At 38.9% G+C, this 26607-nt stretch overlaps 1 protein-coding gene across 1 annotated transcript; it reads left to right on the top strand.

The window, feature by feature from the left end:
• Positions 1-10630: 10630 nt before the first annotated feature.
• Positions 10631-13031, top strand: LOC124076633 (MAP/microtubule affinity-regulating kinase 3-like). The gene has a single exon (XM_046420684.2). The coding sequence runs from the start codon at positions 11010-11012 to the stop codon at positions 13017-13019; it is 2010 nt and encodes a 669-aa protein (XP_046276640.1). The 5' UTR covers positions 10631-11009; the 3' UTR covers positions 13020-13031.
• The last annotated feature ends 13576 nt before the right edge of the window (positions 13032-26607 follow it).

Raw genomic sequence — 26607 nt, forward strand, 5'->3', positions numbered from 1 at the left:
TCAGCAATATAAAAATGAGTCAATGATTAATACAATTTTCACTTTGAGAAATAAAAGCTTATATTGGAAAAATAACTTGCAATTGGGAAATTACAGCTTACAGTTTACAAAATATGGTTTTAACATAAAAGATTTTTTAAATTTCTATACATATTTTTGTACTTATAAATGTATCTTTAAAATATTATTTGCACATCTATACAAACTGTAGAAGAAATTAGTCTAATTTCTGATTAAGAATAGATATAAGTGCCAGATTCTACAATGTATTTTCATTTATGTTTTGACTTTTAGAAATCTATTCAGTGTTTTTATTGGAGTATATTAGTTAAAAAAAGACATCCATTTACTTCAAATCAGAGAGAATTAGGAAAGTATTACTACTGCAGAATTACAGAATATTTGAATGAAGTGTATTTTGCCTGAATTGGTACATTGTTATGAGAGAGGTTTACAATTATCTTTTGATGGTATTAGGTTTAAATCTCATTCAAACTTTGTGAATATAGATGTTCACTTAAAATTTCTTGCCTGTCTTGTCACCATTACATGAAAATTCTTTATGTTATATCAAGGTTTTTAGATCCAAGCCCAGCATATAGTAAGCACTGAAGTCATATTTTCTTTATTCTTTATTTTTGCCTTCTGAGCCTTTATAAGGGCTTCCTGGTACCATTTTTTTATTGGTTGCTCAAAACATTACAATGATCTTGACATATTTCATACATTTGATTCAAATGGGGGTATGAATTCTTATTTTTACCACATGTACAGATTGCAGGATCACATTGGTTATACATCCACGTTTATACATACTGCCATACTAGTGTCTGTTGTATTCTGCTGCCCTTCCTATCCCCTTCCTATGCCCCCTAACCTCCCCTCCCCTCCCCTCATCTCTCTCTACCCCATCTATTCATTTCTCTCTCTTTTTTTGTTGTTTTTTTCCCTTTGCCCTCACTCACATCCTTTTCTATGTAATTTTGTATAACAAGGAGAGTCTCCTTCCATCTTCCATGCAATTCCCCTTCTCTCTCCCCTTCCCTCCCACCTCTCGTCCCTGATTAATGATGATCTTCTTCTCATGCTCTTCTTCCCTCTCTGCTTTGAGTTGCCCTCCTTATAGCAAAGAAGACATTCGGCATTTGTTTTTTAGGGATTGGCTAACTTCACTCAGCATAATCTGCTCTAATACCATCCATTTCCCTGCAAATGCCATGATTTTGTTATTTTTTAGTGCTGAGTAATATTCCATTGTGTACAAATGCCACATTTTTTTTTTATCCATTAATTTATTGATGGACATCTAGGTTGGTTCCACATTCTAGCTATTGTGAATTGTGCTGCTATGAACACTGATGTAGCTGTATCCCTATAGTATGCTCTTTTTAAGTCTTTGAGGAATAGTCTGAGAAGGGGAATAGCTGGGTCGAATGGTGGTTCCATTCCCAGCTTTCCAAGGAATCTCCATACTGCTTTCCAAATTGACTGCACCAATTTGCAGTCCCACCAGCAATGTACAAATGTACCCTTTTCCCCACATCCTGGCCAGCACTTGTTGTTTGACTTCATAATGGCTGCCAATCTTACTGGAGTGAGATGGTATATTAGAGTGGTTTTAATTTGCATTTATCTGATTGCTAGAGATGGTGAGCATTTTTTCGTGTTTTTGTTGATTGATTGTATATCCTTCTCTGAGAATTGTCTGTTCAGATCCTTGGCCCATTTGATGATTGGGTTATTTGTTTTCTTATTGTTTAATTTTTTGAGTTCTTTGTATACTCTGGATATTAGGGCTCTATCTGAATTGTGAGGAGTAAAAATTCGTTCCCAGGATATAGGCTCCCTGTTTACCTCTCTTATTGTTTCTTTTGCTGAGAAAAAACTTTTTAGTTTGAGTATGCTCCATTTGTTAATTCTTGATTTTAACTCTTGTGCTATAGGTGTCATATTAAGGAATTTGGAGCCTGACCCCACGAGATGGAGAATAGAGCCAACTTTTTCTTCTATCAGACGCAGAGTTTCTGATTTGATATCAAGCTCCTTGATCCATTTTGAGTTAACTTTTGTGCATGGCGAAAGAAAGGGATTCAGTTTCATTTGTTGCATATGGATTTTCAGTTTTCCCAGCACCATTTGTTGAAGGTGCTATCCTTTCTCCATTGAATGCGTTTTAGCACCTTTGTCTAATACAAGATAGTTGTAATTTTGTGGATTGGTCTCTGTGTCCTCTATTCTGTACCATTGGTCTACCTGCCTGTTTTGATACCAGTACCATGCTGTTTTTGTTACTATTGTTCTGTAGTATAGTTTAAAGTCTGGCATCGCTATTCTGCCTGTTTCACTCTTCCTGCTTAGAATTGCTTTTGCTATTCTGGGTCTTTTATTTTTCCAGATGAATTTCATGATTGCTTTATCTATTTCTGTGAGAAATGCTGTTGGGATTTTGATTGGCATTGCATGAAACCTATAGAGTACTTTTGGTAATATTGCCATTTTAATGATGTTAGTTCTGTCTACCCATGAACAAGGTATTTCCATCTTCTAAGGTCTTCTTCTATTTCTCTCTTTAGGGTTCTGTAGTTTTCATTGTATAGGTCTTTCACCTCTTTTGTTAGGTTGATTCCTAAGTATTTTATTTTTTTTTTTGAGGATATTGTGAATGGGGTGGTTGTCCTCATTTCCATTTCCGAGGATTTGTCACTGATATACAGGAATGCCTTTGATTTATGCATGTTGATTTTATATCATGCCACTTTGCTTAATTCATTTACTAGCTCTAGAAGTTTCTTGGTAGAACATTTTGGGTGTGCTAGGTATAGGATCATGTCATCCACAAATAGTGCTAATTTAAGTTCTTCCTTTCCTATCTTTATGCCTTTAATTTCTTTTGTCTGTCTAATTGCTCTGGCCAGTGTTTTGAGAACTATGTTGAATAGAAGTGGTGAGAGAGGTCATCCCTGTCTTGTTCTAGATTTTAGAGTGAATGCCTTCAATTTTTCTCCATTTAGAATGATGCTAGCCTGAGGCTTAGCATAGATAGCTTTTACAATGTTGAGGTAAGTTCCTGTTATCCCTAGTTTTTCTAGTGTTTTGAACATAAATGGATGCTGTATTTTGTCGAATGCTTTTTCTGTGTCTATCAAGATGATCATATGGTTCTTATCTTTAAGCCTATTGATGTGGTGAATAATATTTATTGATTTTCATATATTGAACCAGCCTTGCATCCCAGGGATGAATCCTATTTGATCATGGTGCACAATCTTTTTGATGTGTTTTTGCATCCTATTTTCAAGAATTTTATTGAGGATTTTTGCATCTAAGTTCATTAGAGATATTGGTCTGTAGTTTTCTTTCTTGGAAATGTCTTTGTCTAGTTTCGGAATCAGGGTGATGTAGGCCTCACAGAATGAGTTTGGAAGAGCTCCCTCTTTTTCTATTTCCTGAAATAACTTGAAAAGTATTGGTATTAGTTCTTCTTTAAAGGTTTTGTAAAACTCTGCTGTATATCCATCCGGTCCTGGGCTTTTCTTGGTAGTCTTGTGATGGCTTCTTCTATTTCCTCCATTGATATTGGTCTGTTTAAGTTGTGTGTATCCTCCTGACTCAATCTGGGCAAATCATATGACTTAAGAAATTTATCGATGTCTTCACTATCTTCTATTTTATTGGAAAATAAAGTTTCAAAATTATTTCTAATTACCTTCTGTATTTCTGTGGTTTCTGTTGTGATATTGCCTTTTTCATCCCATATGCTAGTAATTTTAGTTCTCTCTCTTCTTCTCTTCATTAGCATGGCTAAGGGTCTGTCGATCTTATTTATTTTTTCAAAGAACCAACTTTTAGTTTTGTCAATTTTTTCAATTGTTTCTTTTGTTTCAATTTCATTGATTTCAGCTCTGATTTTAATTATTTCTTGCCTTCTACTACATTTTCTGTTGTTTTGCTCTTCTTTTTCTAGGGTTTTGAGATGAAGTGTGAGATCATTTATTTGTTGTTTTTTTCTTTTTTTGAGGAATGAACTCCAAGCATTGAATTTCCCTCTTAGAACTGCTTTCATTGTGTCCCATAGATTCCAATATGTTGTGTCTGTATTTTCATTTATCTCTAAGAATTTTTTGATTTCCTCCTTTATATCTTCTGTAACCCATTGATTATTCAGTAACATATTGTTCATTCCCCAAGTAATGTAGGATTTTCCCTTCCTTGTTTTATCATTGATTTCCAGTTCCATTCCATTATGATCAGATAAGATGCATGGTTTTATCTCCACACCTTTATAATTTCTAAGAGTTGCCCTATGGCATAATATAAGGTCTATTTTTGAGAAGGATCCATGTGCTGCTGAGAAAAAAAGTATATCCCCTTGATGATGGTTCATATATTTTATATATGTCGGTTAAGTCTAGGTTATTAATTGTGTTATTGAGTTCTATAGTTTCTGTATTCAACTTTTGTTTAGAATATCTGTCCAATGATGAGAGAGGTGTGTTAAAGTCACCCATAATTATTGACTCTTGAATTGAGGAGTTTGTTTTATGAATGTAGCAGCACCATTGTTTGGTGAATAAATATTGATAATTGTTATGTCTTGTTGGTGAATGATTCCCTTTAACAGTATATAGTGTCCTTCTTTATCCCTTTTGATTAACTTAGGCTTGAAGTCGATTTTATTCAATATGAGGATGGCCACCCCTGCTTGCTTCTGAGGACCATGTGAATGGTATGATTTTTCCCAACCTTTCACCTTCAGCCTGTGCATGTCTTTTCCTATCAGATGAGTCTCCTGGAGGCAGCATATTGTTGGGTCTGTTTTTTTAATCCAGGTTACCAGCCTATGTCGCTTTATTGGTGAGTTTAAACCATTAACATTTAGGGTTACTATTGATATATGGTTTGTACTTCCCGTTGTTTGTTTGTTTATTTATTTATTCATTTTTAATTTGGTTTGTTTTTCTCACTTTGATTAGTTTTTTTTTTCCCCCATTTACTGATTTGCCCAAAATGCTTTGCAGTACTGGTTTTCTGGCTGCAAATTTTTTTATCTTTTGTTTCTCTTGAAAGATTTTTATTTTGTTGTCAAACCTGAAGCTTAATTTTGCTAGATACAATATTCTTGGTTGTTACCCATTATCTTTCAGCGTTTGAAATACATGTTTCCAGGATCTTCTCACTTTCAGCGTCTGTGATGAGAAATCAGCCATTAACCTAATTGGTTTACCCCTGAATGCAATCTACCTCCTTTCTCTTGTAGCTTTTAATATTCTCTCCTTCTTCTGTATGTTGGATATCTTCATAATAATGTGTCTTGGAGTTGGTCTATTGTGGTTCTGTATGTTTGGCGTCCTGTAAGCTTCTAGAATTTAGACATCCATTTCATTTTTCATGTCTGGAAAGTTTTCTAAAATTATTTCATTCAGCAGAATGCTCATTCCTTTGGTTTGGACCTCTATACCTTCCTCTATCCCAATGACTCTTAAGTTGATTTTTTTTTTATGATATCCCATATCTCTTGGATGTTTTGCTCGTGGTTTCTTACCAGCCTTTCTGAGTTGACTAGACTGTTTTTGAGATAATATATTTTGTCTTCATTGTCTGATGTTCTGACTTCTACTTGATCTACTGTACTAGCAATACTCTCATTTGAGTTTTTAATTTGGTTTATACTTTCCTTCATTTCTAGGATTATTGTTTGATTCTTTTTTTATAAACTCTATCTCCCAGTAGAGTTGTTGATTTGCTTCTTGAATTTGTTTATGTAATTCGTTGTTGAGGTGTTCTTTCCTTGTTTCGATTTGCTGTCTAATGACGTCTTTAAGATTCCATTCCATCTGTGTCAGGTGTGCCTTGAGTTCTTTATCTGACCATTTTTCTGATACCTCTAGGTTCTCCTGTAGATTTAGACTGTCCTGCATTGTTTGTAATCCTTTTTTTTCCTTGTTTTTTCATGATGCTCGTGTTATTTTCTGGCTCTGTTTGACTGCTGTGTTACTATTTACTCCTATAAATTTGTTTTGGTTTTGTATATCTCCAGGATATCTCCTTTGTGATGGGAGACTATGTCTAGAGATGTTGGGTTTTATTGTACTTTAAAGCAAATACATTCATTTCATAAATGACATACAGATTCTGATGGCGTATAGCGATCAACGGTTTGGTCTTAGGACTTTATGTTTGGGTCGGGTGATATGATGGTATGGGGATTGGTATATCTTAGCAACCTTCGAAGATTGCTCTACTGAAGTGGGATATTTACAGGAGAATGGACTGGAGTATTTGGGGGTAGCTAGGGACTTGGGAGTACTGTAGACCGCCTCGGAACATTCACCTATATGCATTTAGTAAATTACGCATAATTGAAGTCGTAATGCTTGGGAGGAAAGCTAGGGGAAGCAGAAGGAAGAAGTCATTAAAGAGAGAGATAGAGAGAAAGAAAAAATAGGAAGAATAAAGGAAAAGGGGAAAAAATTAAAAGTTGAAAAAACAAACAAACAAACATAAATGTAATCTTAAGAGTTTCTTCCAGTAAGTGGAGCTGTGCCCTCTGGGCCAAACTTCTGCCCTCAAGATGCAAGAAACAATCCCTGTGAGACAGCTCCTCCTTCCCAGCTGGGTGGCTCACCAATCCTGGTCACCCAGGGCCATTCTTGGTCACCAGCAGCCCCCCCCACCCCCTCCACCCATGCTTCTCCAGTCCGCCAGGCCCCACTCACTGGTGCCATTTTCCACAGATCTAGCTACACTCCAGGCCTACAGCCCCCTGGGTACCCTGTTCTCTTGAAAGACTGGGCACTCTCTCTATTTGCTATTCACCCAGACCCCAAGGTTGTGGAGCACTGGAGCTGGGGGCCATTGGCTTATTTTGCCTAATTCCCTCAGGTAGCCACGCCCCCAGGAGCTTGTGAAAAAGGCCTCGGCTGTCAGCGCTGTGGTCGCCAATTTCACTGTGGAGGGATCCATCCCCCGAACTCTGATGACATCAGTTCTCTGCCAGGGTGGACCCTGGTTTCCTTGCCAGGGTGTCCGATGGGAAGAGTGGGTCTGGTCTGTATCTCCTAAATCCTACCTCAGCTCTCGGTCTGCTGGACCATGGAGGCTCTGTTGGCACCACTCAAAAGATCCTCCAAAGCTCCAAAGTTTTGTTTCTCTACTCTGCTCAAGGGTCTCTGTAGCACTGAGTTGCAGTGGGTGGGTGGCGGGTCACAAATCAACCAGCCAGTAACTCCACGCTCCAGGTGGCCTGGATTCACCCTTACCTGAGCACACTGTGGCCTCTGAGACACTCAAACTGCTCACTTAGGTACCACCTCAGCCCAACATTGCTAGGCGTTCTTGAGCAGACAGCATCCAGACATTCTGAAGTCTCTCTTTGCCAGCATAGCTGAGGAGGTCATGGGATTGCTCCTTCTGCACCCACCGCCATGTTCCAACTCCGGACATTTATTTTTAATTAGAAAGTTACAGATTCTGTTATTTTGTGCTGTGATAGTAACATATCACAGAAACTTATATTTTACAGTTCAGGAAGCTGAGAGTCCAAGATCCATGAGACAGCATTTGGTGATAACTTTCTTGCCGGGTCATCCCATGGCAGAGGGTATAGAAGGGTAAGGGGGCACTAACTTACCCTGTTATGAAATCCTATTCCCACCATAACAGCATAATCCACTTATGAGGGCAGAGCCTCATCACCTCAACAAACTTACCTCATAATATTCTTTCAATGACATTCAATTACAATGTGAATTTTGGAAAGGACACAGAATCAAATCATAGCAGCCTTATTGACATGAAATAAAGATTATAGTTTTATACCATCTAAATTTGGCACTACTGTAAAAAGAATCATAAACAGAGATAACATGTCAGCACATTTTGCATGGTGAAAACATTAGATGAAGAGAGGCACTTTGAAGAGAAGGGAGACCTATAAAAATACTTGGCTAAAATATGTACATATTTTTAAATAAAAATTTGAATTTAAGATATTCTTTATAATAATTCTCACTGAGTTTAACAGGTATATCACTAATTGTAGAAAGATTGTTTTCCTGATTAAAAATAGAATATGCTGAAAAGAGTCAACTGAGAAAATCAATATAGGCAAATATTAATTATAAAATTTAAGCATGACCAGGATTGTGGGAAATGCACTGAAGTTTTTAAATGAGATCTTCTTTAAAAATATATTCTTCAGAAAAAATATCTCTGACATGAGATTAAAGAACACATGAGGTTAAGAATCTGATAAAAGAACATGGATGTATACAAAGAGCTATCATTCTTCAAGAGTTTATAGCCAATATAAAGATTTTATCTTTTTTAAAGACACTTTGGTACTTATGAACTTTTGGAATTTTAATTTGCATAAAATATTTTATTTAAAATGAGTTTTTGACTAGAACCATTGTAGTAAATAAAACCATTACTTGTTTTAAATGGAACTGTTGTTTTACTAGAATCATTACTTTTTAACTATACCATTGTATAGGCATAGTGAGAAAATAAAGCTAATCATCAGCCAATATAAAATGTTCCAAATAATGTATAATTTTATTGTTGACTACTTCTTATGCCCCCCTTTTTTAACTCTCAAAATGTTTCACTTTAAATCTTAAATTATATGGTCACAACATAAAATTTAGACAAATAATCTAAGTTTTTCAGTGGGTGTTTAATACCAAAACACAACACCAAAAAAAAAAAAAAAACCCAACAAAACAAAACAATGTGTCAGACCTCTATTGAGAGCTGATGGAAGCTTATGGAAGGCCCATAAGGCTTGAAATCTTACATTTATTGATGTTGCTAGAGGTGAACATGAGTCACTGAGAAAAGGTTAAAGTATTCACAGTATCAGCCACTTAATATGGGAGAATATTTAATAGTTATTGTACAAATCTGGTAGTCTCAAATGATACCTGTCTACTAATTGCAAATAGTATGTATTTTGAATTCGTTATACCATCTTGATATTGTTGAAAGCCCAGTCCAATAAGGAGGACACGGTTTTGAGAGAAAAGAAAACGAAGGCTTATTGCTTTGCTAACAAAAGAGAAACACAGGAGACTTCTGTCCCAAAGGCTGTGATTCTGCCTATCAGCAGGAACAGGGGGCTTATAAAGAGGTGATTCAAAGGCTACATTCTACATGTTCTCTGTCTGGAGTTGTAATTCACTTGTTAATTTGGGAGAATCATTTCTGAGATATTCTGGTACCATCCCCAAAGTCTGGATTACGTCCTTCCTTTGGTGGGTGTGAACACTCAGAGAGAGAAATCTGCCTGAAATGGGGAAAAAAAGATAATCCTGTTCCCCCTGAAATTAGGGAGGAGCAATGAGAGAAGAAGAGAATAAAAACATATCTACTTAAAAAATGAGTTACAGGGGCAGAGCGTCAAGAGCTCTATTCAAAACACAAGGTGGACCACTGTTACATTGACACCAGATGTGTGTAGCACTATTAGAATATAATGTGTGAAAGCATTCAATATGAACAAGAAGACTGCTATTAACAAGGAAATGCTGCATTGATGTGCATGTGCCCACACACACACACACACACACACACACTCTTCTGGTAATTAAGAATACAAAGCAATGGTAAACCATTTATTCCACAAGTAGTTGATGAGTACAAAGCATATGCCAGGCCCATTTTTGAATATTTTGTATTTGTTCAAAAAATGACTTAATTTCCAAAAATCATACCATAGGGTAAGATATAAAATTTCAGCAGATGGAGTGCGGCTGCACTTGAAATTGCATCCGGGTTTATTTTGAGAATGACTTGTAAGTATTAAGTGGCCACATGTGTGACACATTTTATTTTGTTTCTTTACTGATATTAAAAAGCCTACATGTTCAATACTGGAAGTAAATTAATAATCTCCTTGAAAGATACAGGTATTTGGCAGAAATGCAAGACAACTTTTACAAAGAAGAGAGGTGAAACTAGTATTTGCATGTTGCGGCCCCTACAATGATTGAATAAAGGAGTTTTGAAGACTTTTGAAAGACACTAGGGGAAAAAAGCAGATGAGCAATACACTAGAGCCTGGGTCCCTGACCTGTTACCAAAAACCTTGGGCCTTGTCCCTGATGGCCATGCAATAATGAGGAGAAGGTTTTGAGATCGAGGTAAAAGGAGGTTTATTGCTTTGCCAGCAAAGGGGAAACACAGGGGACTCCTGTGCCAGAAGATTTGATTCTGCCCATCAGGGAAAACAGAGGGTTTTTAAGGAGACTATTCAAAGGCTCCACTCCAGGTGTGCCCTGACCAGGGGTTCCCAGGTGCATCCTGAGTGTGTGTTATGATTAACTAGTTGATCTGGGAGCTCATCACTTCCTAGTTTCTGGTGACTTCTCCTTCCTGTGGAGAACAGATAACTCAAGGTAATCTTGTTCCCTGCCCCCAGGTTAGGGAGGGAGACAGGGAGAAGGGGAAAAGAAAAACATTTTCCTTTTAAAATAAGCAGCCAGGGTTATATTCAAAAGGTAAAGTGGACCACTCTTACAACCCCAGTGCTTTCACCAATCAACTTCACCATCCAAATTGAATTGTCAAGTGTGTTTATGTCCAGCTGAATATTTCTGGAAAAAAAAATAGTTCTCTTTTTCATCAGGTCTTGACCCCCAAACTGTCAAGTTCCATAGACAGAGTAAGTGCCTGGGTCCTTGGTCCACTTAGGGTGCATATGACCACTCTTTATGCAGTCAGTACCTTTATGACTGCATTGATTGCCTAGGAGATAATAGAATGAGAATCCTAGAAATGAGTGGACCTAGAACCACTCCTCATTTGCCTTTTGGCCTTTGATGTTCCCAGAGCGAGTTTTTGAACTGGGCACGGTATTTGTTGGTAAAAGGCAGTTGTGGCTGTTTTTTCCCCAACCCATCTCCAACTCTCTCCTTGTTTTCCCCCAACCCCTGTCCTTGCCTAGCCCTAACCTATCCTAAACTTTCCAGGGACATCCAGACCCATCGATCATCAACTTGGGTCAAACCATGCACCCCTCGCATGGATCTAGACGGGCAGAAGACACCTCCCAGACCGGGCACTCTGGAGCACAGCGCCCAAAATCCACAGCTTCCTCTGCAGGTAAACCACCTCGCATTGGAGATTATACAGTAGTGAAAACCCTTGGCAAGGGGACCTTCGCCAAAGTCATGCTGGCCCGTCACGTCATCACAGGTAAAGAAGTGGCAATCAAGATCATCGATAAGAGACATCTGAAGCCACAAGTCCTCCAAAAGATGTACAGAGAGGTGAGAATCCTCAAGATGTTAGACCACCCACACATCCTGAAGCTCTATGAAGCTCTGGACTGCGAAAAAGCACTCTGTTTGGTCCTGGAGTACGCCAGTGGAGGGGGAGTTTGGGACTATCTGGCCAACAAAGGAAGGCTGCAGGAAGAGGAGGCAAGATCTATATTCCGGCAGGTCGTGTCTGCAGTCCAATATTGTCACCAAAAGCAGGTCGCCCACCGAGACCTGAAGGCGGACAATCTGTTATTAGACTCACAGATGAAGATCAAGGTAGCCGATTTTGGACTCAGCAACGAGTTTACACTTGGGTGTAAACTCGACACGTTTTGCGGCAGTCCGCCCTACGCAGCTCCAGAGCTCTTCCAGCGCATAGAGTATGATGGTCCCGAAGTGGATGTGTGGAGTCTTGGCGTGGTTCTGTACACCCTAGTCACCGGGTCGCTTCCTTTTGTTGGGGACAATGTGAGAGAAATTAGAGACAGAGTGCTACAAGGTAGATACCAAATCCCTCTGTACATGTCAACAGAATGTGAAAATCTGCTGAAACGCTTGCTGGTGCTCAATCCAACTAAGCGCAGCACCCTGGCCGAAATTATGGGAGACAGGTGGATCAACAGAGGCCTTGATGTCCTCCAACCTCTTGTTGGTCCATATGTGGCCATCTCCCACAGAAACATCTCATTGGCTAAGCTGCTGCCAAGCAGGGTCCTCAGAAAGAGCACCAGCTGGCCTCCTCACCGCAAAGTGCAGCGAAGCGTTTCCACTCAGAAGCAGACACAGTCCCTGGACCATGCTGGAACTGGGCCATATCTGACCAGCACTGCCCAGAGTCACCTCAGAGAACATCAAATGGCCTCCCAGAAATCCGGTGGCAGTGCTGTGGGAGGAAAGGGAATTTCTCCAGCCAGGCCCCTACCTGGGATCACCACCAGTCCCAAGGAGCTGGAGACTCCTGAATTCAAGAAAATGCCTGCTGCCTACAAGAGCAGCACACCATCTGGAGGGAGGACACTGTGGAGTAAGTACATTTGCCGCAAAACAACCAAAGCAGACACACGTTCAGTGAGCCGGAATGGTCAGAACAACAGCAACTTCCCTGCTCAGAGCCCTCCAGTGACTTCAACCCACAGTGTCCCAAGTACCTCCACCCGGGGCTGCATCTGCTTCCCCAGAGCCAGTGTCCTTCGTAGAATGTTCCACCGCCAGCCCCGGGAATCCCAAACTGCAACACACGAAGGTCCTCTTGCCTCACCCAGCTGCTTCCATCCAGCTGAAGCATTGCCCCAGACTCAAAGAAGAGGCACCACTGGTGTTTTTACTAAGTTAACATCTAAATTCACAAGAAGGCCTCCAACTGAGTCTGAGAAGACCCTGAGATATAAGGGTTCAAGTCAACATGTCTCTGCTGAGCAGAGAAAGGAGAACCAACAAGCAAAACCTCGCTCCCTGCACTTCACCTGGGGCATGAAAATCACTAGTGCCATGAATCCTAGTGACATCATGAGGGAAATCCGCAAGGTGCTAGATGCCAACAACTGCCAATATATGCACAAGACGCCCTTTCTGCTCCTTTGCATCTATGGAGATGGGTACACCGAGAAAGTGGTGCAGTGGGAGATGGAGGTATGTAAACTTCCCAGACTGTCTTTAAACGGGGTCCGCTTTAAGCCCATATCAGAGAAATCCAAGGCATTCAAAAATATTGCTTCCAAAATTGCCAGTGAGCTCAAACTGGAACCCAGTCATTAGGATGTAAATTCAGCAGCAACTTGTTTTTCCTCAACACTGATGGACATATAGAATAACATTTAGGCAATTGTTGGGAGCAATGACTAAATTAGGGTTCTTTAATTGTCCCGGAGGTGATGCCCCTCGTGGGAATTCTTGATGCAAGGCGCTGGTCAAGACTGCCCAGTTTCTTGGGTGAAGACCTGTTCCACCTGTCCCACCCAGGGAGCTATTCAGTTCTTGAACTTGTGGTTCAGGTGGCAGGGCTCAGCGGTGGAACGTTATGGGCACAAGCTGCTACTCATAATTGGACTGGTCATACATATGACCTTGGTTTTGATGGCTTTGCCCAAATTTTCTCACAAAAAAAACCTTTTAAGTATGAAACTTATATAACAAACGTGTTGAGCTGGCTCCTGACCGTTGCACTCTACCAGAGTGTAATCGACACCCAGTTCCAGCTTTTTCACCCCTTGGATTTCTGACTTTCTCATCCCCCATGGCCCCTCATCTGGTTTCCTCAATCAACCACCCTGCAGGTGGCAGCAGATGGGACCCAAACAGGCTATTACACTATGGAGTGCAATGACCACAAGCCTTCTCAGTGTGATCAATGAAAGGGGTTTTGGGAGAAAGTTTGTGCAAAGCAAGCAAAACAGGGTCATAAGTAGGGGCAACCCGATTATGATGACCAGCTTGCTTTGATAAACTTCTAACTCCTACACCTGGCATCCAAACCTCATGGTCAAGAAGTGAAGACCTCCATGAGTGTCACAGAACCTCTATTTGAACAGATAAGTTCCCATAGCAACTGGGAAGTCTCAAGGGGCGCTTTCCCACTGAGAGTTCCCAAGACAGCTTTTGGCTTTATCACAGAACATTTCAAAAACACTAATTCGCTGCTTCAGCGAGGCATTGTCATTTCCATCTTCCATCTTCTACTTCATGACCTGAAAATCTGAGGTGAAGAACACCACACCTGGGAGTGGAAGCTGGCCTTTACTATGAATGCCCTAAAGTCATGAGACACCAAAAAAGAAAAAGAGAGAGAAAGTTGCATTTGAGACATGCCAATTCCTCACAGTACAGTGCTCCATCAATGGCTTTCATTTCAGAGGTACTCCATCTCTCCTTACATGCTCTCCATTGGATGATCCCAAGACAGCCATTGCCTCTGTCACAGACCTGTAAAGAACTCTAATGCAGTTGCTGCTTCAGACAGTCATTGTCATTTCCATCTTCCATCTTCTACATCATGACAGTAAAATCTGAGGAAAAGAACACCATGACTGGGAGTGGAAACTGCAGTTTACTATGAATGCCCTAAAATCAAGGGACACCAGAAAAGTAAGAAAGAAAGAGCCATTTAAGACCTGCAAATTCCTAACACTACAGTAATGCATTAAAGGCGTCCATTTCAGTGGTAATCCATTTCTCCTAACAGATTCTCCATTGAATGTTTCCAAGACAGACCTCGACTCTGTCAGATCATTCAAGAACCCTAATCCAGTAGCTGCCTCATACTAGCATTGTTGTTTCCATCGTCCATGTTCTACATCATGACTGAGAAATCTGAAAAAAAAAAAAAAAAAGAACACCACCACGAATGGGAGTGGAAACTGCCTCTACTATGAAAGACTTAAATTCATGGAACTCCGAAATAGAAAGATGCACTTGAGACCTGCAAAAACTTAACACTTCAGTGCTCCATTAATGGGTTTCAGTTCAGAGTTAATGCATCTCTATCACATGCTCTCCATGTAATGTGCCCAAGACAGCCATTGCCTCTGTCACAGACCCATTCAAGAACCCTAATCCAGTTGCTGCTTCATACAGCCATTGTTGTTTCCATCTTCCATCTTCTACATCATGACAGAAAAATCTGAGAAAAAGAATATCAGGCATGGGAGTGGAAACTGGCCTGTACTACGAATGCCCTAAAGTCATGGGACACCGAAAAAGAAAGAAAGGTAGACCCATTTGAGACCTGCAAATTCCTAACACTATAGTGCTCCATCAATGGCTTTCAGTTCAGAGGTAATCCATCTCTCCTAACATGCACTCCATTTAATGTGCCCAAGACAGACATTGCCTCTGTCACAGAACATTTCAAGAACTCGAATGCAGTTGCTGCTTCAGACAGGCATTCTTGTTTTCGTCTTCCATCTTCTACATCATGACAGTAAAATCTGAGAAAAAGAATACCAGGCATGACGTGGAAACTGGCCTGTACTACGAATGCCCTAAAGTCATGGGACACCGAAGAAGAAAGAAAGGTAGACCCATTTGAGACCTGCAAATTCCTAACACCATAGTGCTCCATCAATGGCTTTCAGTTCAGAGGTAATCCATCTCTCTTCACATGCTCTCCATGGGATGTGCCCAAGAGAGCCATTGCCTCTGTCATAGAACATTTCAAGAACCCTAATGCAGTTGCTGCTTCATACAGGCATTGTTCTTTCCACCTTCCATCTTCTACATCATGACCTGAAGGTCTGAGGAAAAGAACACCATGCCCGGGAGTGGAAGCTGGCCTTTACTATGAAAGACCTAAAAGTCATGGGATCCTGAAAAAGAAAGAATGACCCATTTGAGACCTGAAAATTCCTAACAGTTCAGTGCTCCATCAATGCCTTTCAGTTTAGAGGTTATATGTCTCTTCTAACATGCTCTCCATTTCATGTTCCCAAGATAGCCATTGCCTCTGTCACAGAAGATTTCAAGAACACTAACCCAGCTGCTACTTCAAACAGTCATCATCATTTCCATCTTCCATCTTCTACAGTATGCCAGTAAAATTTGGGGAAAAATACTCCAAACCTGGGAGTGCATGCTGGCCTGTACTCTGAATGCCCTGAAGTCATGGAACCCCCAGAAGAAAGACAGACCCATTGGAGACCTGCCAATTCCTAACAGTTCAGTGCACCTTCATTGGCTGTCACTTCTGAGGTCATACATCGCTACTAACACGCTCTTCATTTAATGTTCCCAAGACAACCATTGACTGTCACAGAACTTCTCAGAATCCTAATCCAGTTGCTGCTCCACACAGGCATTGTCATTTCCTTCTTCCATCTTCTACATCATGACACTGAAATCTGAGGAAAAGAACACCATGCCTGGGAGTGGATGCTGGCCTTTACTATGAAAGACCTAAGTCAGAGAAGAAAAGAAAGACCTACTCGAGACCTGCCAATTCCTAACACTTCAGTGCTCTGTAATTGGCTATCACTTCTGGGGTAATCTATCTCTCTTAACATGCTCTCCATTCACTGTTCCCAAGATAGCATTGCCTCTGTCACAGAACATTTCAAGAACCCTAATCCACTTGCTCCTTCAGACAGGCATTGTCGTTTCCATATTTCCATCTTCTACATCATGACAGTGAAATCTGAGGAAAAGAACACCAAGCCTGGGAGTGGAAGCTGGCCTGTACTGTGAATGCCCTAAAGTCATGGGACCCTGAGAAAGAGTTAAGGACGCCTGTAAGAAATACAATTCCAAACAGTTCATTGCTGCAAAATGGCTTTCAGTTAAGAGGTAATCCATCTCTTTTAACATGCTCTCCATTTAATGTTTCCAAGACAGCCATTGCCTCTGTAACAGAACATATCAAGAACCACATTCCATAACACATGGAGTGCATGTGACCTTCAGCAAAGTTTCTCACTCAATGTATTTTGAGTGATCCTTTCACAACTGTACAGGTCTCCCTTGACTTTGTTAGGAACACAATAGTGCATTTTAATGGTATGTTCTTTCTGATTGACACACTCTGTTCACACATTCATACCATTGTCACGACTGCAGCCAAGCACTGTGATGAATTGGTAGCTATATTTTAATCTTTAGGTGACGTAGCATACAAGATTTCTATCATTTTGTTCCTAAATTCTTATATTTGAACATTAAATAGTACTCATAATTTTATTTTTTGTTCCATATATCATAAACACTCATTTTTTATTCTCTGCTTTATAACATATAGATATTAGTACTTTTGACTCTTCCTCTTAGTTCTTTCAACTTCTGTTATTTGTTTTTTATTTTTTAATTGTCAAGATTGGACAATTATCTAGTATATATTACATGGAAAAGGAAATCCATTAACTCTTAAATTTAAAGAATATTTCCATTCTGCGTATGTCATGATGGTTAAAAAAAAATAGACCAACAAAGTTTCATGCCTAATAAAGATAGTCTTTCAGAACCGGATCTTTTCGTCACTAAAAGTCTCCTGTCAAGAAACCTCAGAATATTCAATATGAGATGTACATATGTCCTTAAGAGATGAACACTGACACTGAGGCCAATCAGGTCAATCAAGTCAAGAAAGCCAATCTTATTGGCTACCCATGTCAGGTAGGTGGTCTGACATTATTTTCTACTAATCTCATGTTTCCACTGACTTCTTTGTGTACACACAGGTGTTCGTGCTCTGCCTCCGTGAATTTATACTGACAACATGCAATTCAGGTGTTGCTTGCTTCTTTAATCTTGTAAATATGGAAAACTACTCACAGTACTTATGATACTATGATTTTGTAATTCCATTTCACTGAGTAGTGTCTTTTTTCTCCCTTTCTTTTCTTTCCCTTTTGGTACTGGAGATTGATCCCAGGTGTGATTTACCACTGGACTACATTCTCAGTCCTTTTTAATTTTTATTTTTCAGAAAGGGTCTCACTAAGATGTGAAGGTTAGCTTTCAACTTGTGATCCTTCTGTCTTGGTCTCCCAAGTGGCTGGAATTACAGGTGTGAGCTGCTGTACCTGGCATTTCATTTTATTTCACTGGTTCAGTGGTTTGTTTTCCAATTACCTCCCTTTTCCTCATCAATATTTGCCTTCAGTATATAATCTTTCCTTCACTTTGTCGTATTTCATCTAATGCAGTTACATTGAACAAAGTAGGATCATCATGAGAACAAAAATTCCAAGAGGTGCGTGGTGCACAACTATCATAACAGCTACTCAGGAGACTGAAGCAGGAGGATCAGAAGTTTGAGGCCAGCCTCAGCAATTTAAAGAGACCCTGACTCAGAAAATGAAAAAGGTTGGTGATGTAGCTCAGTGGTAGAGTGCTCCTGAGTTTAATCCCTAGTACCTAAAAAGTAAAGAAAATAATAGAGAAAACACAAGAATTTCTCTTGGGGAATCACAGAAACCCCAAGTTCCACATGTTAAAAACTAAATTCATCAACCAGAATCCAGCCTGTATTCCCCATTTAAGGACACCCAATGCCAAGACCAAAAACCCAGAAGGCTTCCTACTTCCCTTCTTTTGGTCTCTGTCCTTCCTGCTGTGAAGTCTTATCTGCTGGGCCCTATAAAGACCAGTTGGATCGGGGCAGTTTTCTCTGTCCTCACTTCTGCTACCTCTGTTTGGTCCCAATGAAATTTTGAATTCTCTTACTGAAGAACTGTTCCCTCTTCATTGTTCTCCTTGCATACAGTCTTGCTCACCTTCACACCCTTCTCCACTTCCAGTCCGAACAATCTGTTTTATATTCAGATCCAGCAAAAATCAGTTTTTGCTTGAAAGCCTTATTTAATGCCTCAAATCCCTAACATGCTATTTGTGGCCTTTCATTGTCTAGATTCTGTTTATGTTATCAGCATAGTATCATAACACCCCTTCTCTAACTCTTACTTCAGTGACACTGAATGATTCCTGAGCCTCTAACATGACCTTTGTATTTGGCCCTTAGGTTTTTGCATATTGTGACCCCTCTCAATGGAACATTCTTTCATCACTCTCCTCTCCTGGCCAACTTGTATATCTAGGTTCCCTATAGATGACAAACCCTTCCTGAACATCCTCTTAATTATCTTTCCAAATATAATGTTGTAGTTACTTCTCAGAATACCTATATCATGCTGACATGATCTCTATATCTATTTTACCTTGAACTGTGCAATTCTCACAGAGATTATATCTTATTTGCTGCTTATCCTCAGCACCTGTTACAGATAGTGACATTGCCTTGTATCTGTTTGCTAAGTGGATGAATGACAAGTCCTTTGTCATGCATTCCTTGATTCTCTCAGCATAATTGCAGTAGAACAGATGACTATCTCATGGGGTGATATAAGTATCATTTTTTTAAAGGAATGGATTAATTAGATAACATCTTTAAACTGCTCTTAGGGCCTGGAGAGAAATACATTTACTGTCATTGAACATTTGGAAGTAAACACTATGACATCAGCTTTGTCTAACCCTTTTCAAGCTACCAGTCTTCATCTATCACTTTCAAGAATTTCCACATGACTAAAAAAATCTCTTTTCTATATGCTTTAATTCTCTAGTTGCCTCAGTTGGAGGAAAAAAAAAATGTTTCTTGTATTTTTGGCGGTATATATGATGATCTTCATAGTTATTCTAAGGCTTATTACATTAGGATAAACTTGTTTCAACTATTTAAATTTAAATCCAAAAACTCATTTGTTTTCTCTCAGAAATCTATTTGAAATCTTTCAGCAACCCAGTTATTTAAACAAAAAACTTTCCAAAAGCAATATTGTCGTCTAATGCCCTAATTAACCTCTACAAACTGTATTTGTATTCCCTCTGCAGTGATTTCAAAATCTCTATGGTCCCTGGAATGCTTTTTATATCAGTGGGAGAGCTGGGTTCTACTGAAAGGTTTGGATTTATTGTCTAAGTTTTGCTTATCCAATTCTTCCATGGTACTATATCCATTGTTAAAAGCAAACATTTTCTTTTCTATAATCTATTCGTTGTTCTTTAAGATTTGTTCTACTTGTTTTCTAATAGCAAATCATTACTGTTTGAGGGAATTTTGGTTGAATTTCCCACATTTAAAAATTACTCTGAAAATCATATTGTCAGACTAAAATTTGGCATAGAAATCAGCACAATAAGACTTTTAACATCTATGAGTCCTGCCTCCTTCATTAGTTAGATCAACTCTGACTGAACACAAGAATAATGGCAGGAAGAAGCTGGGCCTAGGCAAGCTCCCTTCCCAAACTCACACTCAACTTAAGTAGTTTTACTTTTATTTGTTGCATATGTTGGACAGCTGAGTAAAGACTTCATTTGGGAAAAAAAATTAATGGAAAACTTTGCTACAAAATATTTTAAGATCTTTTACCTTAGAGCCTGGGTAAGGCTTAGAGAAGATAGAATACAAAGCTCCCTAAGGGCACCAATCCTTTTGGTTATATCTCCAATATGGCCTATTTGATATATAGTTGGCTAGCTTATCAACATTGTGCATCATACTCAGAATATCTAGGACAATTCCCATATATTATAAATGGACCCAAGGCTCATGCATTGCAGTAATTGTCCAGTGTGTGCCTTTGAAACCTCTTTCATACCTAAGGCTGAGGAAGGCTGGTTTCTTTCATTGAGCATTCTGAAAGAGTGTGTGTGTGTGTGTGTGTGTGTGTGTGTGAGAGAGAGAGAGAGAGAGAGAGAGAGAGAGAGAGAGAGAGAGAGAGAACCTCAAATAAGCCTGACTTGGAGATTATTCTGTTTATCTCTACACTTTTAATATCCACTAAAAATTTTTAAATATCTCAAATATGCAAGTACATGGCAGAAGCAAATCAGACCTTTTGTATTTCTGTTTCTTTCCAACAGTGCTCCTGCGGTTTTGTCACTTGAGGAGGACATGATTGCATATGACCATCATCTCTTCTCCAGTCTAGAATTAGTGGTACTATTACTTTTGGGAAAATGGCCTTGCTGTACTGTATAGATTCTAGGGAAAAGGGTATCAATACAGCCCTCTGGAAACTCATGGACACTGAGTCACATGACCCTGTTAGCCAAACAAAACTGCTACTATGGGATTTGTACTTCATTTAGAAAGAAATAAGTTCTCTTCTCTTAGACTAGAGGGATGAGGTGAGCCTGAATAATTGCAGACTGTTCTTCGTTACCTGTAGGCTTGCTCAGCTTTCATCTGTGTGATAGAAGGATTGATTTATATATGCTCATGCTAGTATGCTTAGGTGGCAAGGAGTCTATCTCCCTGGCAGGATGCCTGTAGCATGACTCTACCCAGGAAAAAAGAAGTTTCTTCAGAGAAGTTTTTTTCTGAGATGTTTTCAGTTTTAGTTTTCCCATTTCCAAGCACTGCCATCTCTTCTTGCTGCAGGAAAAGTTTGGAAACTAAAAGTCAAGTTTTATGAAAGATTGCTCATCAATCTGTACTGTGGTTGGGATAAAAACAAACATGTATTTAGTAGTTTTTTACCTTTTAACTCTCTCTTGTTTGCAATATATTGAATAAATACATACAAATTATTCCAATATGCAATCTACAAATGTTCACTGTAAAATATATGCTTTTCCTGTAACCTGTTTTCTTGTACTGATGACATGGGTCTATCTTATAAGCTTCTGCATTAAAAAGAATTAAACCAATAATCCATTTAAGTCATTATAATTAAGCTACCTCCCTATTTCTTCTCCTGTGAAAATATGAGCATATCTATCCTTAAAGTGGAATTCGTTTTCTTTTATACTTCTATAAGTTAGTTTCTATCTTCTCAAATAATGTGTACTCGACAGACTCCTTTTCAGTCCCTGAAAAGTAGAGTGGAAAAGATAATTTGAAATTAAGGATAGTAGAGTGGAAATGATAAATTGGAATTAAGGATCACAATAAAGTCTGTGCTAACACTTTGGTCCTTATTGCTCAACTTAACTGAGGTCCTACTCCTCTTAGACCTTAAAAGAGTTCTATGGTTGAAAAAAAAGAGCATCATTTTATCACAGGACATTTCATTAATAACACAAATGAGCAAAGCTTGAAAATTTCTTTATTCTAATTTATTTTTATTCTTAGTACTGAGAATTGAACACAGAGCCTTTTCCTGGGAAGGCAAGCATTTTACCTGCCAGCTATATCCCAAGTCCTGAGAGTTTCTTCATTCTAAAGACACAATGGAAATACATAATTCCAATGTATAACTTCCCTAAATTTTATTTGCTTCTCTGTTGTTACAAGGGTAAACTCTCATAACCAGACTACCCGTGGCTACAAAGCCTGGCATTGTATGTTACTTCTGAATTGCTCCAACCCTGCAATAATTGACCACCTTCCTGACAAAGGGATGCTGCAGGCTGGAGCTAAAATGCATATTTAAGTCATATAAAATGTCAAAGGATTTTAGATTTATATGTGATATTGGAATCTAAATATCAACTTTGGCATGTGATTTAGATTGAGAGGTTGTAACGTTTTTCTCCTACTAGCAAAGATTTCCCTGGGGATTTATTTATTTTTTTGTTTGTTTGAATTAGGTGTATCAAAGTGCTTAACTATAAGCACAAAGAATTATGTTTATACTTAAGCAAATGATTTAGCTCCTTATTATAAGTTGAGGTAACACATGTTTGGAACGGAGTTCTGAAGATATTGTAATGTCCAAAAATGCTTGTAAATTATTTCCCTTGTTAACTTTCCAATGCAAATCTTTATTAACTATACTTATATAAGAGAACAACAATCCAAAAAAAAAAAAAAAGGGACACAATCAGAAATACAGTTTTCAACCCCCTGGGCTGCAAGGGTTTTTCAGTCCCAAAGAAGGAACTTTGAGGATTCAACAGATAGCGTTTGGATATTTTATGACTCACGTGCTCCTTGGTGGTGGCAAGCCAGGATACAATAGAGGGCTGCACGGCATGTACAAGCAGGGGAATATATGGGATAGGCTGCTTGCTCACTGCAGAGGTGAAGTTCTTCAGAAGTTTTATGAGTACATTCTTCTACTTTATAACCAAGGTCACTCTGCTTTATTCCTCACCTGAAGATTAGAGAGAAAGGAAACAACCAGTTGCTCCTCTCCATTTTCTTCCTTATCACATTCTTTGGAGTCCTTACCTCACTGCCAGGAACAATAGCCTTCCTAGGTACTGACTAGTGTTTACCCCACACAGAGATAGGAAATACAGGTAAAGGAAGAGCCAGCTCCTCACAATAAGAATAAGGATTCTTGCCAGATGTGGTGGCCTATGCCTGTAATCCGAGAAATTGAGGTTGAAGCAAGAGGATCTCAAGTTCAAGGCCAGCCTAGCAACTTAGGAGAGGTCCTATCTCAATAAAACCTAACAACAACAACAACAACAACAACAAAAACCTGGGAATATAACTCAGTGGTTTAATTCCCCTGGGTTCACCCACAGTACTAGGAAAAAATAAAAAAGGGATTCTCACAAATCATTTAATTAACAGAAGAAATAATAAATCTTAAAAATATATATTTTGATTTTTAATTGACAGAGATAATTGTACATACTTATGAGACACAGGTGATATTTCAAGATGTGTATAAAATGTGTAACAATGTGTCAGGATCATATCAATTTAATTGGCATATATCCTCAGGTATTTATCTGTCTCGGTGCTTGGAACATTCAAAATACTCTATTAGTTATTGGTAATATTTAACTGCTGTCAAACATAGTTATTTACTATGCTATAGAACATTAGAAGTTACTCCTCTCATCCAACTGCACCCCTGTACTTCTCCTCAACCCTTCTTCTTCTACTCCCTTCCCAGGCTCTGATTACCACAGTTCTATTCTCCAAAGAAGTAAACAACTTATCTTTGCCGCCCAATATTGGAATGAGGCTGTTGTTATTGAAAACTTAACTGCTATATATTTTGAGGTACTCACATATTACAGCAACTTAAGTTTCCACATTTTCATTAAATACTTCAAGGGTAAATGGAATGGCTAAAGAAGACTTTTCCCCACCCAAAGCCTTGCCTAGTTTTCATTAACAAATAAGAACTACTCAAATACCATTATCAGATATTCTTACCAATACTATACATTGCTTATTTAAAAGTCTTTACAGGCCTATAATTATCATTATGTTCACATACATTGTGTTCAAAGTGTATAGTTTTTTTCTAGCTCTCTAGACAAATATGCCAAGCAGCATTTAGAATTGAACAATGAAAACTTCTTAAATGTACAAAACACAGTAAAATGTGAACAAATACCAAGAATATTTTAGCTTTCGATAAGATGATTTTGAATTGAGAGAAAAAGGCCAATAGAACTAAGTTCTGTATTACTTTCTGAAATCAAGACATCTCTGTGGTCTAAATGCATCTTACTAGGCAAATCAGAGTTAATGTTGGCATCCCAAGGAGGCACAGAATGAAATGCAAAAAAAAAAAAAAAAAAAAAAATTGATCTAGTCCATTAACTGTATAAATAAAAAAATAAAAATCTCTGCTTATCAGATAACATATCTGATAACTTCATGGATCATTAAAAGTATTGAGAGGCTTATCTGCAATATGGGTTTTGAGGTTCTTTAACATACTCTTTATGGGGGAAAAATGCATCATTTATTCCCAGTGAATTCAAAACCATTTCTTCTTTGTAATTCTAGATCAGGTTTTACATTTGGCTTTTGCTGAGAGGACTTATTGTGCCTTGGGGGTGTGGGCAATTTACAGAGGGCAAATTTGCCTTTCTTCATTCAAACTGTCCTTCCCAATCCCTTTCCAGTTTGGGGGTGTTATGGTGGTGAAGACGGAAAATGCATCTCCACTTCTCCACTTCCCTAAGTCAGGAGCTGAATACCCTTGTTCATATCTTCCATCCACTTTTCTCCTAAAACCCAGACTCCCATGTCATTGGTATATTGCCTTTAAGGAGTTTTTGAGGAAACATGGTGATAAACAGTGAATGTTTGAAAGTTTCACTTTGCATGGTTGTTTTCAGCTATGAGAATATATGTAATCTCAAGTCAGTCTCTAAATAGAGTTACTTTGAAATGACTTGTCTTGAATGAAATGAAGTCCAAGCCTTTTGATTTGTTCCTCCTTGAACCCTAGAATTATTTATTTTAATGCAGTTAAGGGTTAGCTCTTTATTTTTTAAATTCTTCTGGCTATAAACATTTGCACATATTTCAAGAAATGTATGTTGAATGAAAAAAAATGCATGACTGAGAAAAGTGAGTTCCATGGGTTAAGTGGGTATCCAAGGTTATTTAACTTATTAGCTATTTTGGACGTGAAGCTTACATCCAATTTCTGCTTCATTGTCAGAGCTTGGCTCCTTGGAATCTTTTACCATTATCAAAAAGGATAGTAATAGTATGCCTTCCTTTACTCTAGAATATGAATATCAGCAAAATGTCTTGCAATCTTTGAAGAAGCAAATGTAAAATCAGTGTGTGGAAAAGCAGGCATTATCTCTGGCAGTGTATCTCTAAAACAGATTGAATAATTATTGTATTTCTAAAATTCTCTAATCTGATATTAGAAATGTGCTTCCCTTTGCAGAAATGCAATAATATTTCTATTTGCTGGGGTACAGGAGAAATGATACTTGAACAGCCTGCCTTCTTTAGTCAAATAAATGGGTAAGCTTTTAGCCAGCCCTTTCTAACTCTGTGTCCACAAGCATTAGTAGAAAATAAGATTGCTTTATAATAAAGGGAGCCAGGATGAGATACCACTGATTTAGTGTTTAGAATTCTGACAGTTAATGGGAATGTAGCTATGTAACTTTTTGGATCGATATGGCTATTATATCCACTGTGTATGAATGAACCATTAATAAATGTCATAGAAAAAAAGATTGTACCAACCCAGTTTTGTTGACTTAACCATGCTGTAGGACTGGGGGTGAAAGAGGCTGGATATATGAGGAGACAAGGAATAAGAGGGAAACACTCCTCTGAGTGGGAGAACCCCTCTTAGTAGGGAAGAGGGCAGGGCAGGTGCAGGTCTGGACCCTGACTATGGAAAGGCAGGGCACGTTCTTTTTTTTGGCAGGGGTTATCTGGGATTGAACAAAGGGACACTCAACCTCTGAGCCACATGTCCAGCCCTGTTCTGTATTTAATTTGAGACAGGTTCTCACTGAGTTGCTTAGCGTCTCACTGTTACTGAGGCTAGCTTTCAACTTGAGCTCCTCCTGCTTCAGCCTCCTTGCTGCTAGGATTATAGGCGTGTGCCACCACACCTGGCCAAGGCAGGGCATATTCTTGAAACAAATGCAGTATTAGATCTGGAAATTCCTCTTAAACTCACTTGGATGTGTCTCAGCCATGTTCTTAATAGGCAGAGAGACTTTCCTAATATTGCAGAATTCCTTCCCTTTGCATATCTTTTTATTTTCCTCTCATACAACTTTCAATTTGTAGCCAATGCTACCTAATTACTTTCACTATCAGCATATCAGCCTCAAATATATATTCCAACATCTGATGTCCTGAATGGAAAAGGAGCTTATCATACAAGGGGAAATTCTTTTGCTTGCTGACAAGGAGACACCTCTTGCAACCAAAGTCTATGTATGTTTAGTGTAAATGATCAACTTGAATCTCCACCCTTCCTGGTTCCAGTCCTGATAGGAAGCAATGTTAAGTATGGAGTACTACACCTTCCTCCTCCCCAGCAATTTTACAGGGTAGACTTAGTCTTGCCACTTTCTTAACTCAGGGCTCTGCATTTCAGCATTCCCTGGGGGCAGTGTGCCTAGCTAAACCTAGCCAGGCATGAGACAATCACCTGGGTGAGTTAAGTGCAGTTTCCACATGTATCCTACATCTCAGGATCCAAAACTGGTGGTAAGGGGAATGGATAAGGGT

The sequence above is a fragment of the Marmota monax genome, unplaced genomic scaffold (assembly GCF_021218885.2).
Source record: "Marmota monax isolate L192 unplaced genomic scaffold, Marmota_monax_Labrador192_F-V1.1 WCK01_AAM20220418_F8-fsc00365, whole genome shotgun sequence".
NCBI classification, from domain to species: Eukaryota; Metazoa; Chordata; class Mammalia; order Rodentia; family Sciuridae; genus Marmota; species Marmota monax.